The following is a 13,232-nucleotide window of genomic DNA, read 5'->3' as shown; positions in this document are numbered from 1 at the left end:
TATAGCCCCTTTAAAAATAAAAACCCACACTGCTGAATACGGAGGTTTAGGTGCCACATGAAAAACACCAAAGGGCTACAGTTTCAGCCATAGAACTGTATGGGCTCCTTTATGAAGAAGGCTACAGGTGACTAAATAAATGCTTGGTTAACTGCTTAAGGACCGCCTCCTGCACATATACGTCGGCAGAATGGCACGGCTGGGCACAAGCACGTACAGGTACGTCCTCTAAGTACCCAGCCGTGGGTCGTGGGCGCGCGCCCGCGACCTGGTCTAAAGCTCCTTGGCCGCGGGACCCGATCGCCACTGGAGTCCCGCGATCGGTCCCCGGAGCTGAAGAACGGTCCTCTTTTATAGGGAAACACAATCAATAACGTCACACCTACAGCCACACCCCCCTACAGTTAGAAACACAAATGAGGTCACACTTAACCCCTTCAGCGCCCCCTAGTGGTTAACTCCCAAACTGCAATTGTCATTTTCACAGTAAACAATGCATTTTTAATGCATTTTTTGCTGTGAAAATGACAATGGTCCCAAAAATGTGTCAAAATTGTCCGCCATAATGTCGCAGTCACGAAAAAAAATCGCCGATTGCCACCATTAGTAGTAGAAAAAAAAAATTATTAAAAATGCAATAAAACTATCCCCTATTTTGTAAACGCTATAAATTTTGCGCAAACCAATCGATAAACGCTTATTGCGATTTTTTTTACAAAAAATAGGTAGAAGAATACGTATTGGTCTAAACTGAGGAAAATTTTTTGGAAATATATTTTTGGGGGATATTTATTATAGCAAAAAGAAAAAAAATATTGAATTTTTTTCAAAATTGTCGCTCTATTTTTGTTTATAGCGCAAAAAATAAAAACCGCAGAGGTGATCAAATACCACCAAAAGAAAGCTCTATTTGTCAGTTAAAGCGACGCAGTGCCGAATCACAAAAACTGGCCAGGTCCTTTAGCTGCCTAAAGGTCCGGGTCTTAAGTGGTTAATTATGGGGATGGTGGTAAAGAAGTAAGGGCTCTTTCACACGGAGCGAATCCGTATTGATCCGCTCCGTTAGCCCATTTGGCTCAGCGGGGATTCCTCCGTTAATCCCCGCTGAGCTGTCGGCGAACAGGGCGGTCCCCGCACACAGTGCAGAGACTGCCCTGTCTCTCCTCCGCTCTCCCCTATGGGGAATCGGATGAATACGGACCGTGTGTCCGTATTCATCCGATCCGTTCCGCCGGAAGAAAAATAGGGTTTTCTTCTGTCCGCAAAAGCAGATCTTTGCGGACGTTAGCGGATGCATCATCCGCTAACGTCTGCAATCCCATAGGGATACATTACAAGTCCGTAAACAGACTTGTAATAAACGGACCGTTTGTCTGTACGTCTGAAAGGGCCCTAAAAGTAAAAGTAACTGAGAGTTGCTCAGTTATCCACCTAATTTACATAGTATAGTAGGTAAAGTTAAATAAAGACAATAGTCCATCCAGTTCAACCTGTGCATCTCCAGACTTGCCAAAGGCCAAAACAGTATTTGTGGGTGAATAGCACAGTTCTACTGGATAGTTTACCTACAGAGAAATTATCACTACAGTTGCTAATTCAGTAACACTGGTGCAGACATTGACCATTTTCCTAGTGCACGTTATGTCAGACACGTTAAGTTTGCAGACATAATGTAAATACACAAGATGATCTGCAGTGAAAATAAACTTAAAAAAAAGAAATACATTACAGTACCATGTAATGCAAAAAAAAAAAAAACATTTACAGTCATTTTAATCATAAAATATCAGAAGGCTTTCTTTAAATATACCTCTTTAATTAAAAGCTAATCAGTTTCAGTACCTTTTACTTTCACACAGTACACAAACGGCGGATGTACCAAACTTAAGTACTGAAAAGGTAAGCAGCTTTGATCAAGCTGAAAAGCCTGCTTAACTGTCTAGACATGGGGAAACATGCTCAAACCTGTGGTTAACTTAGCTGTAAGCAACTCGAAAATCGGCTCCATTTCAGACGGATTCAGCGCTCTAGACTATAATCACACCTGCAATTTTATCATTACGAAATAACAGGCATATATGGCTATTTTTTGCTATACAAAAAAGGTAAAGTACATTATAGTCTGTGAAAGAAAACAATTCTCTTAATAGTGGGTGTTACATTTTACTATAGACTGAAAAAACAAGAAAAAGAAACACATGGGTATGCTTCTGTTTAAAGTATGTATACACTTTTACTATCTGTCTAGAAATCAGGAAGCACAAGCTAAAACTGGTTTATTTAGTTACACAACAGTGTGTTTTGGGAGGATTTCTACTGGTCTTTTTTAATGCAGTCAATGGAAGTAAAGGTCATCTGGTTCTGTAAAATTGCCTGCTGGGCTATAATAACTGGCTGCTGAATCCTACACAAATATGTCCAGCAATACTGTACGGAACTATTGATTATTTCGCAGGTTTTGCAAAAGGCTCATTGCACATGGATGTTTTCTTTGGAAACCTTTAACCACTTGACCTCTGGAAAAGTTTTCCCCTCTTCACAACTAGGCCATTTGTTGCTATTCAGTGCTGTGCTATTTAAACTGGCAATTGCGCAGTCATGCAACACTGTACACAAATGAAATTTATATATTTTTTTGATCACCACTGTGGATTTGACTTTTTATTACATAAATGAAAAAAGCACAAGTTTAAAAAAAAAAAAAAAAAAAAAAAAATCGTCTACTTCTAACACATATCGAATAAAATAAATTTTCTTCATGAATTTATGCCAAAACGTAGCAGTGATTGGGGGCAGATCCTCCTAACATTGTGTTTTTAGGGACACTAGTATAATTCAGATCACGATCAAAATACTGATCCGTACAAGCACTATACTAGTAATTGCAGTGATCAGCGACTTATAGTGCGACTGTGATGGGAAATCTGGAGCCAACTGACACTGGCTGGGAGGGACACCAATACAGTGATCATTTCACTGAACATGCGATCCTGTCCACTGTGCTGCGATAAAATGCAGCAGGTCTGTATTTTAGCAAAGCTCACTGCACAGCACCTTTGGGGTACATTGCAGCATGAATAGAACAGATAGAAAACCCCAATACTGCTACCCTTCATTCAGATGGGACCATTCTCTCAGACCCCCTGGAAGTTAACAATGCTTTTGCTCAGTTCTAAAAACATCTAACAGACAATTTCCTCCATCTTCACCGCAGCGCACTCAACTTAAACAATCACCAGACATTTGTTTCCCTAGCCTCTAATACAACACCTGGCTTAGATGGTATTCGTACAGATTTTTTTTTTTTTTTTTTTTTTTTTTTAGAAGCTTTAGCTCTTCTCCTAGCCAAAGTGCATTTTTCACTTGATCACCCTGGCCAAACTCAACGTATGCAGGGCAAAAGCACCCATGGCATGGACCGCAGTGTCCTAGGTATATTGATGGGTGTATTACTGTCGAAAAGTTGGGGGGGGGGGGCAGGGGAACGACACTAGGTAGAGGCTTGGGCATGTTTCTTTTTTTTATGTATAGGTATTAGTCTTCTACCTTCTCCATTCATTTACATATACGATGGCTTTCTGCCTTTATTTAACCACTTCCCCACCGAGCCATAGTAAAATGACGTCGGTGGGGACCTCTCGTCCTTCAGACTGGACGTCATGGCTTTTCAGACCACTAGGGGGCGCGCGCGTGCCGCATTGCTCGGGACCCGGTGCGCGTGCCCGACGGCCGCGATGTCCGCCGGGCACCCGCGATTACCCGCAATCACAGCAGGACCATGGATCTTTGTGTGTAAACACACAGATCCATGTCCTGTCAGCGGTGAGGAGACTGATGCGTGTTCCCAGCACAGAGGAACACACATCGATCTCCTCCCCTTGTGAGTCCCCCTAACAGTTAGAACACACTTTAGGGAACATTTTTAACCCCTTCAGCGCCCCCTAGTGTTAACCCCTTCTCTGCCAGTCACATTTACATAGTAATCAGTGCATTTTATAGCACTAATCGCTGTGTAAATGTGAATGGCCCCAAAAATTTGTCAAAAGTGTCCGATATGTCCGCCGCAATGTCACGGTCACAATAAAAATAAAAACAATCGCAGATCGCTGCCATTACTAGTAAAAAAAAAAAAATGCCAGAATTCTATTTCCTATTTTGTAGACGCTAGAACTTTTGCGCAAACCGATCAAATACGCTTATTGCATTTTTTTTTTAACCAAAAATATGAAGAAGAATATGTATCGGTCTAAACTGAGGAAAACATTTAAAAAAAAAAAAATTATGATATTTATTAAATCAAAAAGTAAAAGATAGTGTTTTTCTTTCAAAATTGTTGCGCTTTTGTTTATAGCGCAAAAAATAAAAACCGCAGAGGTGATCAAATACCACCAAAAGATAGCTCCACTTGTGGGAAAAAAAGGGTGTCAATTTTGTTTGGGAGCCATGTCGCACGACCGTGCAATTGTCATTCAAAGTGTGAAAGCGCTGAAAACTAAAAATTGGTCTGGGCAGGAAGGGGGTGAAAATGCCCTGTATGGAAGTGGTTAAAGATACTCTGCTAAACTTATTGCTGGTAACACTGGGGTTCTACCTCCCTAGAAACTATGTACCCAGCAAGATTATTATTAGACATAGAACAGTAAAACTATCACTAGACTGCCAAGACTTTTTGTATGGTATTTTTTTTCCCCTCTTTCTTTCCTGTAGAAATGAGGACTGGTCAAAGCAATTTAGGATTAGTTTCTCCTATACGTTAGATAATGGATTCTGGATGCCTACCTATATAAAATTTTAAAAATCACAGGTTGTCCAATACTACACAAATTATCCCTTGTTTGCTCTATAGATGCATTAAGACAGCAATACTGTTGCAGCACTGATTACATGCTCTCCTGCAATCTCTTCCTTGGGGGCCTCTCTCTTCAGTCTCTCCGGTCAATGCTATGCAATAATTCTGAAATGCGTCTTAGAAAAAAATATTTTTCTGTCATAGTACAAATTACAGGTTATTTTTATTGTTATAGCACACACCGAGAAATAATCTATTCTACACAGCCTATGTTTTACGACCTAAAACTATTGGGAGTTGCAAACCATGAATGTTCAATAGCTACAGTGAGGGGGGAAAAAGTATTTGATCCCCTGCCGATTTTGTATTTTTGCCCACTGAAAAAGAACTCATCAGTCAATAATTTTATTGGTAGGTTTATTTTAACAGGGAGAGACAGAATAACAAAAATATCTAGAAAAACACACTTTCTAATATTTCCACCTCCATGTTTGATGGCCAAAGGCAGCATTCCTCCTTAAAACACGTTGAGTTGATGCCAAGGAGCTAGATTTTGGTCTCATCTGACCACAACACTTTCACCCAGTTCTCCTCTGAATCATTTAGATGTCCATTAGCAAACTTCAGACGGACCTGTGATCATTGAAACTCCACGAGGTGAGATGTTGCATGGAGCCCCAGACCGAGGGAGATTGACAGTTATTTTGTGTGTTCTTCCATTTGCGAATAATTATTATTCACTAATTTATATAGTGCCAACAGTTTACGCTACACTTTACTTTTGTCACTGTCTCACCAAGCTGCTTGGTGATGGTCTTGTAGCCCAGCCTTGTGTAGTTCTACAATCTTGTCCCCGACATCCTTGGACAGCTCTTTGGTCTTGGCCATGGTGGAGAGATTGAAATATGATTGCTTCTGTGGACAGGTGTCTTTCATACAGGCAACAAGCTGAGATTAGGAGCATTACTTTTAAAAGAGTGCTCCTAATCTCAGATCGTTACCTGTATAGAAGACACCTGGGAGGCACAAATCTCGCCGATTGATAGAGGATCAAATACTTATTTCACTCATTAAAATGCAAATCAATTTATAACTTTTGGAAATGCGTTTCTGGATATGTTTGTTATTCTGTCTCTCACTGTTAAAATAAACCTACCATTAAAATTATAGACTGATCATTTTTTTTTGTCAGTGGGCAAACGTACAAAATCAGCAGGGGATCAAATAAATGTTTCCCTCACTGCATGTGGCATGAATTATTTTAACAATATATTGGATGTTCTTTGAACTGACATGTTTACCAAATTGATGATTTTTTGCAACATTTGGAGTCAAGTGGGCGTGTCAAAAGTCCACATTGTACCCCTTTCTAACCTATAAAATAATAACCTGTATAATGACGTGACACCAGTTTCTTGGGTCAACCCTGTGAAAAAAAGTATACACAAAAAATGATTTTTTTTGTCTACAAATGGGCATAAATGGAGTGGACAGCATCCGGTCAAATCTGCCTAAACTGAAAAGATGAAGCCTTGTTTTTTCTTAACCACTTCATTGCAGGGCACTTTTACCCCCTTCCTGCCCAGGCCAAGTTTCAGCTTTTAGCTTTTTAGGTATTTCAAATGACAATTGAGCGGTCATGCAACACTTCACCTAAACAAAATGATAATTTTTTTGAGTCCGATAGAGCTTTCTTTTGGTGGCACTTAAACACCACAGTCTATTTTTATTTTTTTGATAAAACAAAAAAAAAAAAAACGAACATTTTGTAAAAAAATTTTTTGGGGGGAAATAAGTAATTTTTCTCCTTCACGGATGTGCGCTGAGGCCGCTGATGAGGAGGCACCAATATGCAGCACTGATAGGCACTACTGAAGGGGCTGCACTGATAACTATTGCACCGATTATCAGTACAGATGTTCTCCACTGAGGAAAGTCACTTATCGGCTCTCCTCCGCTCAGCCTAAGGAGAAGAATGCCAAGAACCGGCACTTCCTATTTACACTTCAATGTAAAATTCAATACAATATGGAAACCTGGAGGCGTTTTATACACAGCTGGTATAAAGAACACCTCCAAAAAAATAATTTTCTGCTTCTGTGACTTTTTTACACTAGGATAAAAGTCAGATTTTAGGAACCCGCTGCAAAAAAAAATATACGTTTTGGTGAGATAAGCTCATAGGGTTATTCACATCTATAGGGACACCGTCATTGCAGCTTTCCCTATTAGTACAAAGTGCATCAGAAGAATAATAATGGACACAACTAGGGTTGTCCCGATACCATTTTTTTAGGACTGAGTACAAGTACCGATACTTTTTTTCATGTACTCGCCGATACCGAATACCGATACTTTTTTTTAAATGTGTCCCCAAATGCAGCCATGTCCCCCACATAATGCAGCCATGTCCCCCACATATTCCAGCCATGTCCCCCACATATTCCAGCCATGTCCCCCACATATTCCAGCCATGTCCCCCACATATTCCAGCCATGTCCCCCCACATATTCCAGCCATGTCCCCCCACATATTGCAGCCATGTCCCCCCACATATTGCAGCCATGTCCCCCCACATAATGCAGCCATGTCCCCCCACATAATGCAGCCATGTCCCCCCACATAATGCAGCCATGTCCCCCCACATAATGCAGCCATGTCCCACATACCTTGATGATGCCGCACGTGCCGCGTTAATCAGCGTGCGGGGAACATTACAGCTTTCGTTTAAATAGCTGTATCCCCGCCGCGCATAGACACTCCCCCTTGCTCGGGATTGGACAGATCATTCGTCCAATCCCGCGCAAGGGGGAGTGTCTATACGCGGCGGGGATACAGCTATTCAAAACGAAAGCTGTACTGTTCCCCGCACGCTGATTAACGGCGGCGGCTTTGCGGCGACGGGGGCAAGTATTCTATTTCAGTATCGGGGGTATTTGCAGGAGTACGAGTACTCCCGCAAATACTCGGTATCGGTCCTGATACCGATACTGGTATCGGGACAACCCTAGACAAAACCCACTTATTGATAATATGTATGCAATTGGTTGAAAAAAATAATACATTTCTTCAGTCACAAAAAAGGTGGGAATCTGCTACAAAGTTTGTTAAAATCCCTGCAATGCAAATTGATCACCAGGAAGGGTTTGCTTTTTTTCTCAACAAAAGTGGAGTTACTTTTAAAAGCATATATAGACTAACCATATACCTCTGATACAGTCAGCCTAAGAGCAGTGGCGGCCCGTCCATTGGGGCGCCTGGGCACCGCCCCCAAAAAATTTAAACATGTCACTTTAAATAAAAAAAGTCCTTACGTGCACTGTGTCCGGGCGCTGGGCACAGTGCAGTGTGAGTAGCGCCACGTCTGTGCAATCACGAGATTGCATACGTGGCGCTACATTGACAGCAAAAATGCTTTTGTGGCTATGCCCATAGCTTCTGGTGCATGGCACCCAGTATATTAGTGGACCGACGTCAGCACTCTCTAGCCCAAAGGGACGACTACTACTACTACTACTACTTGCAATCTAAGGTCGCTCTCACATGCACATATACAAGGACCCATACACAGTAGACAGAAACCAATTAACCTACTGCCAGGTCTTTAAAGTTTGGGAGAAAACCAGAGTACTTGTAGGTAACATGGGAACAACATGTAAATGTCCTAGCAGAGATTTGAACTTGATCTGTGGACTCCAGTGCTGCAAGGCATCTGGTCAGTTCAGCAGGAACGAGCTACTACCAGCACGTTTTTTTGTTTTGTTTTTTACATTCGATTAGTGCAGGTGGCTTCTGCTGGCCAGGAAGGCTGTGTACTCCCCACTGGCAGAACACAACAGCGTTGCAGGAAGCATTCACAGTCAGTGTTGATGAGGAATCTAGTGAGTTTCTTTCCTTTCTACCATAGTGGAAGGCGAGAAAATCAAGTCATCTATGGGCTGCTTAAGCCTCTGAGGAAACTTTTTTTTTTTTTAACAAAAGTTTGTTCCAAGAAAGGAAAGTCAACATGCCAGTAAAGACAATCTTATTGCATTGCCCACCTCCAAATTTGTGTGATGTTTTGTAAATTTTAAGTTGCCTGCCATAAATGACTCTGGGCTTGTTCACACATAGTACAGTAAATGCGTCACAGCTAGGGCACATAGAAAATAAATATTTCCTATGTGTCCTGTTTGCACTGCAATGCAGCTGGCTGCATTTTACTCCATGTCACCGCATAACAGCACAATGCACTATGCTGCTGTGCGGAGACATGAATGAAGTGTAAATTTGTGCACTTCAAAAAACTTATAAAACAAAAATGTGATAAGCTAAAATGTGCATCACACTGCCCCCACACAGAGGTTCACTGCAGCTGAAAACGGACAGCTGACCGCATGCTAAAACAGACATTTAGCATGGAGCAGTGTGAACGGGGCTATTACAGGTTTAACCATTTAAGTAGCTGTGTAAAGCATGTTAATGCTATGCCACATTAACAGCCAACGCTGCCTATGCAAGAGTTAACACATTAATGTTTAGGCGAGATGGAAGTCAGAAGATTCGGCTGCTAAAATCCTGTCCATAAGCAAGCGCAATTATTTTTGCCAAATGTGTCCATTAATGCTCTTGGCAGACGATCCTTCTGTAGGCCTTATTTCAGGAAAACAAGAGCCTCTGCTGGGAAAATCCATTTCAGACTGTCTTTTTTTTTTACTCTCCTGACACCGTTCAGTATTCTCAGTGTGACCCAGTCAACTTCAGCAGCATTGGGTGAAAATCATCTTATGTCTATAGACAATGACATGCAATATGTTGCACACCGAATTCAGCTTATTGTGGTCTGATCAGGGAAAGACATATTTTGATTCGATACTATGGGTTAATGCACTTTGCTCTTTCCCTTACTGAATAACCCCAATAGCATATGAATCAAGACAGTAGCCATTATCAGACGATAAAGCAGCTACTGTATTAACGTAATAGCTTTTCCTGCTGGAGAACGTCTAACAGAGGATGATGCAATAAGAAGGAACTTTCACTAAATGTGGCATGTGTCACTGCCAAATATTTGCAAGCTAAAGAGACAATGAAGAAAGATCACTTACTACTCCCCCGCTAGCCCCAGCTCTCATCACCATGACTCCTCTAGCACGGGGCTGTCAAACTTGCCAGTGCTGTAATGAGCAGGCAATAATGTGGCTTTGTTATCGAAATATATCAGTACAAAAGGGGGATTTAGTATGTACTGGCCACAGCACAGAATGACTGAAGGGCATACTGAGATAATTGATTGCAAGTTATCATTAATCCAGACTTTGATTGTGCAGGGGAATGAATACAGGTCACATAAACAAGCCATGCAGTGATTGGAGGTGGTCTGCACTCTACGAAGTACTTTGAATGCTACTTCTTATCCCTCTTATTAACTTTTCTAATCAATGGCATGCAAGCTTGCAGTATTTATTTGATCTAACATACAATACACTACTTGTTTTTTAAAACCTAAAAATCCAATGAATAGAATAACATTGGGTATAAAACGGGGAAATACATTTCCTTGAATCTATAGATAGAATGATCTAGTTTAAATATTTACCTTGTACAAGGCATAGGCTGTGAGCACATTGCCACTCTCCGAGTTCTTAAGAATGCCAACTATGCTTTCAGGCAAGCCAACAAACTCCAAGAATGGAACCACGTTAATACCTCTGTGGAATGAAGAATACATATACACATCAAAATACATTTACAATGTACATTTTTCAAGTTACAAACATCATGAATTTTCAAAGATGTATACTGTATAAGTAGTCAAAATAATTTCAATGACACTTTATCTGCAGTCACTTTGCCACAATGGGCACTCAATGCTGGTCTAGGCTTGCTAGAACCAATAGTCCCATATAAGGTAGATTATCACAGGAAACTACATTTTAAAATGATAATGAACAAATACATTACACATCACCATGTACAATACCATTTTATAGTTATTAGGTTCTTTGTAACTTTAATATAACTTGTGTAATGCTGTAACATAATTCCACTTCTCTCCGCTGCTCAAGTAAAACATACAAGGTACTCCCCACATTAGAATGACAATAAAGTAGATTTCAACACACACTCAGAACTGATCTTATGTATTTGTAGTCATTGTGCGCCCTCTGCTGGATCTTTTAGTTTACAACTAGTATGTATGGCTAAACAAGAAAAAATAGCCATAATAAAAAGTAGAATTTGTACAGCATCACACTGCTAGTTGCTCCCTTTGCAAGATAACTGTATACTGCACTTCATGTTGTAAAGGAATCCAGATGTGCAGTATTTCTTATTACAACATTACAACACAGAGACCGACAATGATTATTGTAAAGCCCCCTTCACACAGACATCATACCGTTCAGTCAAGTTAATGCATAGAAAAAACAGTTTACATTCGTCAGCCAGCGTCCTTGGTGTAAGCCCCCAAAATCCATACAAAAAGCCTTATCCAAGTATGCAGCCTGGCTGAAAGAGGGGTGAGGAACCATAACAGGCCACATGCCCTCAACATGAGGGGGGTTCTTTGCAAGGGGGTGACCATTTCTGGAAAAACACCTTGGGGGTTCGGGGATGAGGGGGGTGATCAGAAACTGGAAGCTCCTTTTAACAAGGATGCTCACAGATACCACTACCCCTTCTACATAAATGAGGATGGGGTACATAGTACCGCTACTCATTCACCCAAAATAGTCAGTAATGAATAGAAATATAAAGACAGATTTGACAAGGCCTTTATATAAATAAATAAATGTCCCTTGATGTACATCCACATTGTCAATCCCACCTGCACGCAGTTTTTTTTTTTAGTTAAAAAAAAAAAGTTTAATGTCGGCTCTTTTGTTTACATTCGGTCAGTGGGAAATCCCCACTGAGAGCAGGGATGAGTAACTGGTTGTTAGGAGGCTGGCGGGTGCCAGCTCCTAGCAACCAATGCAAAAAGTAATAAAAACCAGATAAAAAAAAAACGGACTTCATCTGTTTACATGTAACAGGACGGAGACATGAACGGTTTAAAAAAAACAGACCTGAACGGACACGGTCCTCCGTTTAGATCGGTTTGTCCACAAAAATTAATTGGATGGATGAAAAACAGACAGATGTAACACCCATGTGAAAGAGGCCTAAAGGAATTAAAGTGGTTGTTAACCTACTCATATAACTTAATAAAATCCTGCTTGTTTCTTAATGACAGTTGCATCGATCTCTCTGTTTTATAAAAAAAAAACGTAGATGTATAACTTATTTGCTAGCACTAACCGGTGCTCACATGACCCACCGGCTTTCTCCCCTGCATGGCTGACAGCTGCAGTGGGCGGGGCCGAGATTTCCCCTGCTGACGTCAGCCAAGACGAAAGGAGGAGAGAAGATAGAGAGCTGGAGGGTCACGAGAACGCTGAATGGCGCTAGCAAATAAGGTATAAACTATTTTTTTTATAATATTTTTATGATGGGGGGTGGGTGGGGTAGGAGAAGGAGGGCACGGACACAGGAGCAGACAGGCAGGGAGGGGAGGGGGTAGGACAGATAGAGACACAGCAGATAGCAGGGGATCATAGAATCACGTAAACTGACCACAGTCAGTGTCAGTTTACAGAGGGGAGGGCAGAACCAAGAATGTCAGCCAGGTATTTCAGGTGATATGGGGGGGGGGGGGGGGGGTGTGACACAGCACAAGCACTGCGTGGTATAACATGCTTTAACCTCCTGAGACCCGCGCTATAGTCAAATGACGGCTACAGCGCAGATCTCAAAATCCAACTAGACGTCAATTGACGTCCGCCCCTTTGGGCGTTCCCCAAGCGCGCAGCGGGGAACTTCTGTGTTGGCCGTGTCCCTTGATCGCCGCGAACGGCCAATCAGAGTGGCCGTTTGTGATGCGATCTGTGCGGCCAATGAGAGATGATCTCATGTGTAAACATATGAGATCATCTGTCATTGCCGGCTCACACAGAGATAGCGTCCTGTCTCTGGAGAGGAGAGCGATATGTGTCCCGTGTACATAGAGACACAGATCGGTCACCCCCCCAGTCACCCCCCCCCCACCTACAGTTAGAACACTATATAGGGAACATATTTAACCCCTTCCTCACCCCCTAGTGTTAACCCCTTCCCTGCCAGTCACATTTATACAGTAATTAGTGAATATTTATAGCACTGATCGCAGTATAAATGTAAATGGCGTGAAAAATGTGTCAAAAGTGTCCGATGTGTCCGCCATAGCGTCGCAGTCCCAATAAAAATCGCAGATCGCCGCCATTTCTAGTAAAAAAAAAAAAAAAAAAAAAAAAAAATATATAATAATTCTGTCCCCTATTTTGTAGGCGCTATAACTTTTGCGCTTATTGCGATTTTTTTTTTTTTTTTACCAAAAATATGTAGAAGAATACGTATCGGCCTAAACTGAGAAAAAAAAGTGTTT

The 13,232-nt window shown here is 41.4% G+C and overlaps 1 protein-coding gene across 1 annotated transcript in view; it reads right to left on the bottom strand.

Annotated features, from left to right (window-relative positions):
- The window catches only part of FAM210A (family with sequence similarity 210 member A), a 70,687-nt gene that overhangs the window by 23,357 nt on the left and 34,098 nt on the right, over positions 1-13,232 (bottom strand). The window contains exon 4 of the mRNA XM_040353919.1: positions 10,368-10,479. Within this exon, the coding sequence (XP_040209853.1) occupies positions 10,368-10,479 (112 nt within the window). The remainder of the gene's footprint in view (positions 1-10,367; positions 10,480-13,232) is intronic.

Source organism: Rana temporaria, chromosome 5 (genome assembly GCF_905171775.1).
Source record: "Rana temporaria chromosome 5, aRanTem1.1, whole genome shotgun sequence".
Taxonomy (NCBI): Eukaryota; Metazoa; Chordata; class Amphibia; order Anura; family Ranidae; genus Rana; species Rana temporaria.
The sequence above is the reverse complement of the archived record's forward strand: the minus strand, read 5'-3'. Positions and strand labels throughout refer to the sequence as shown.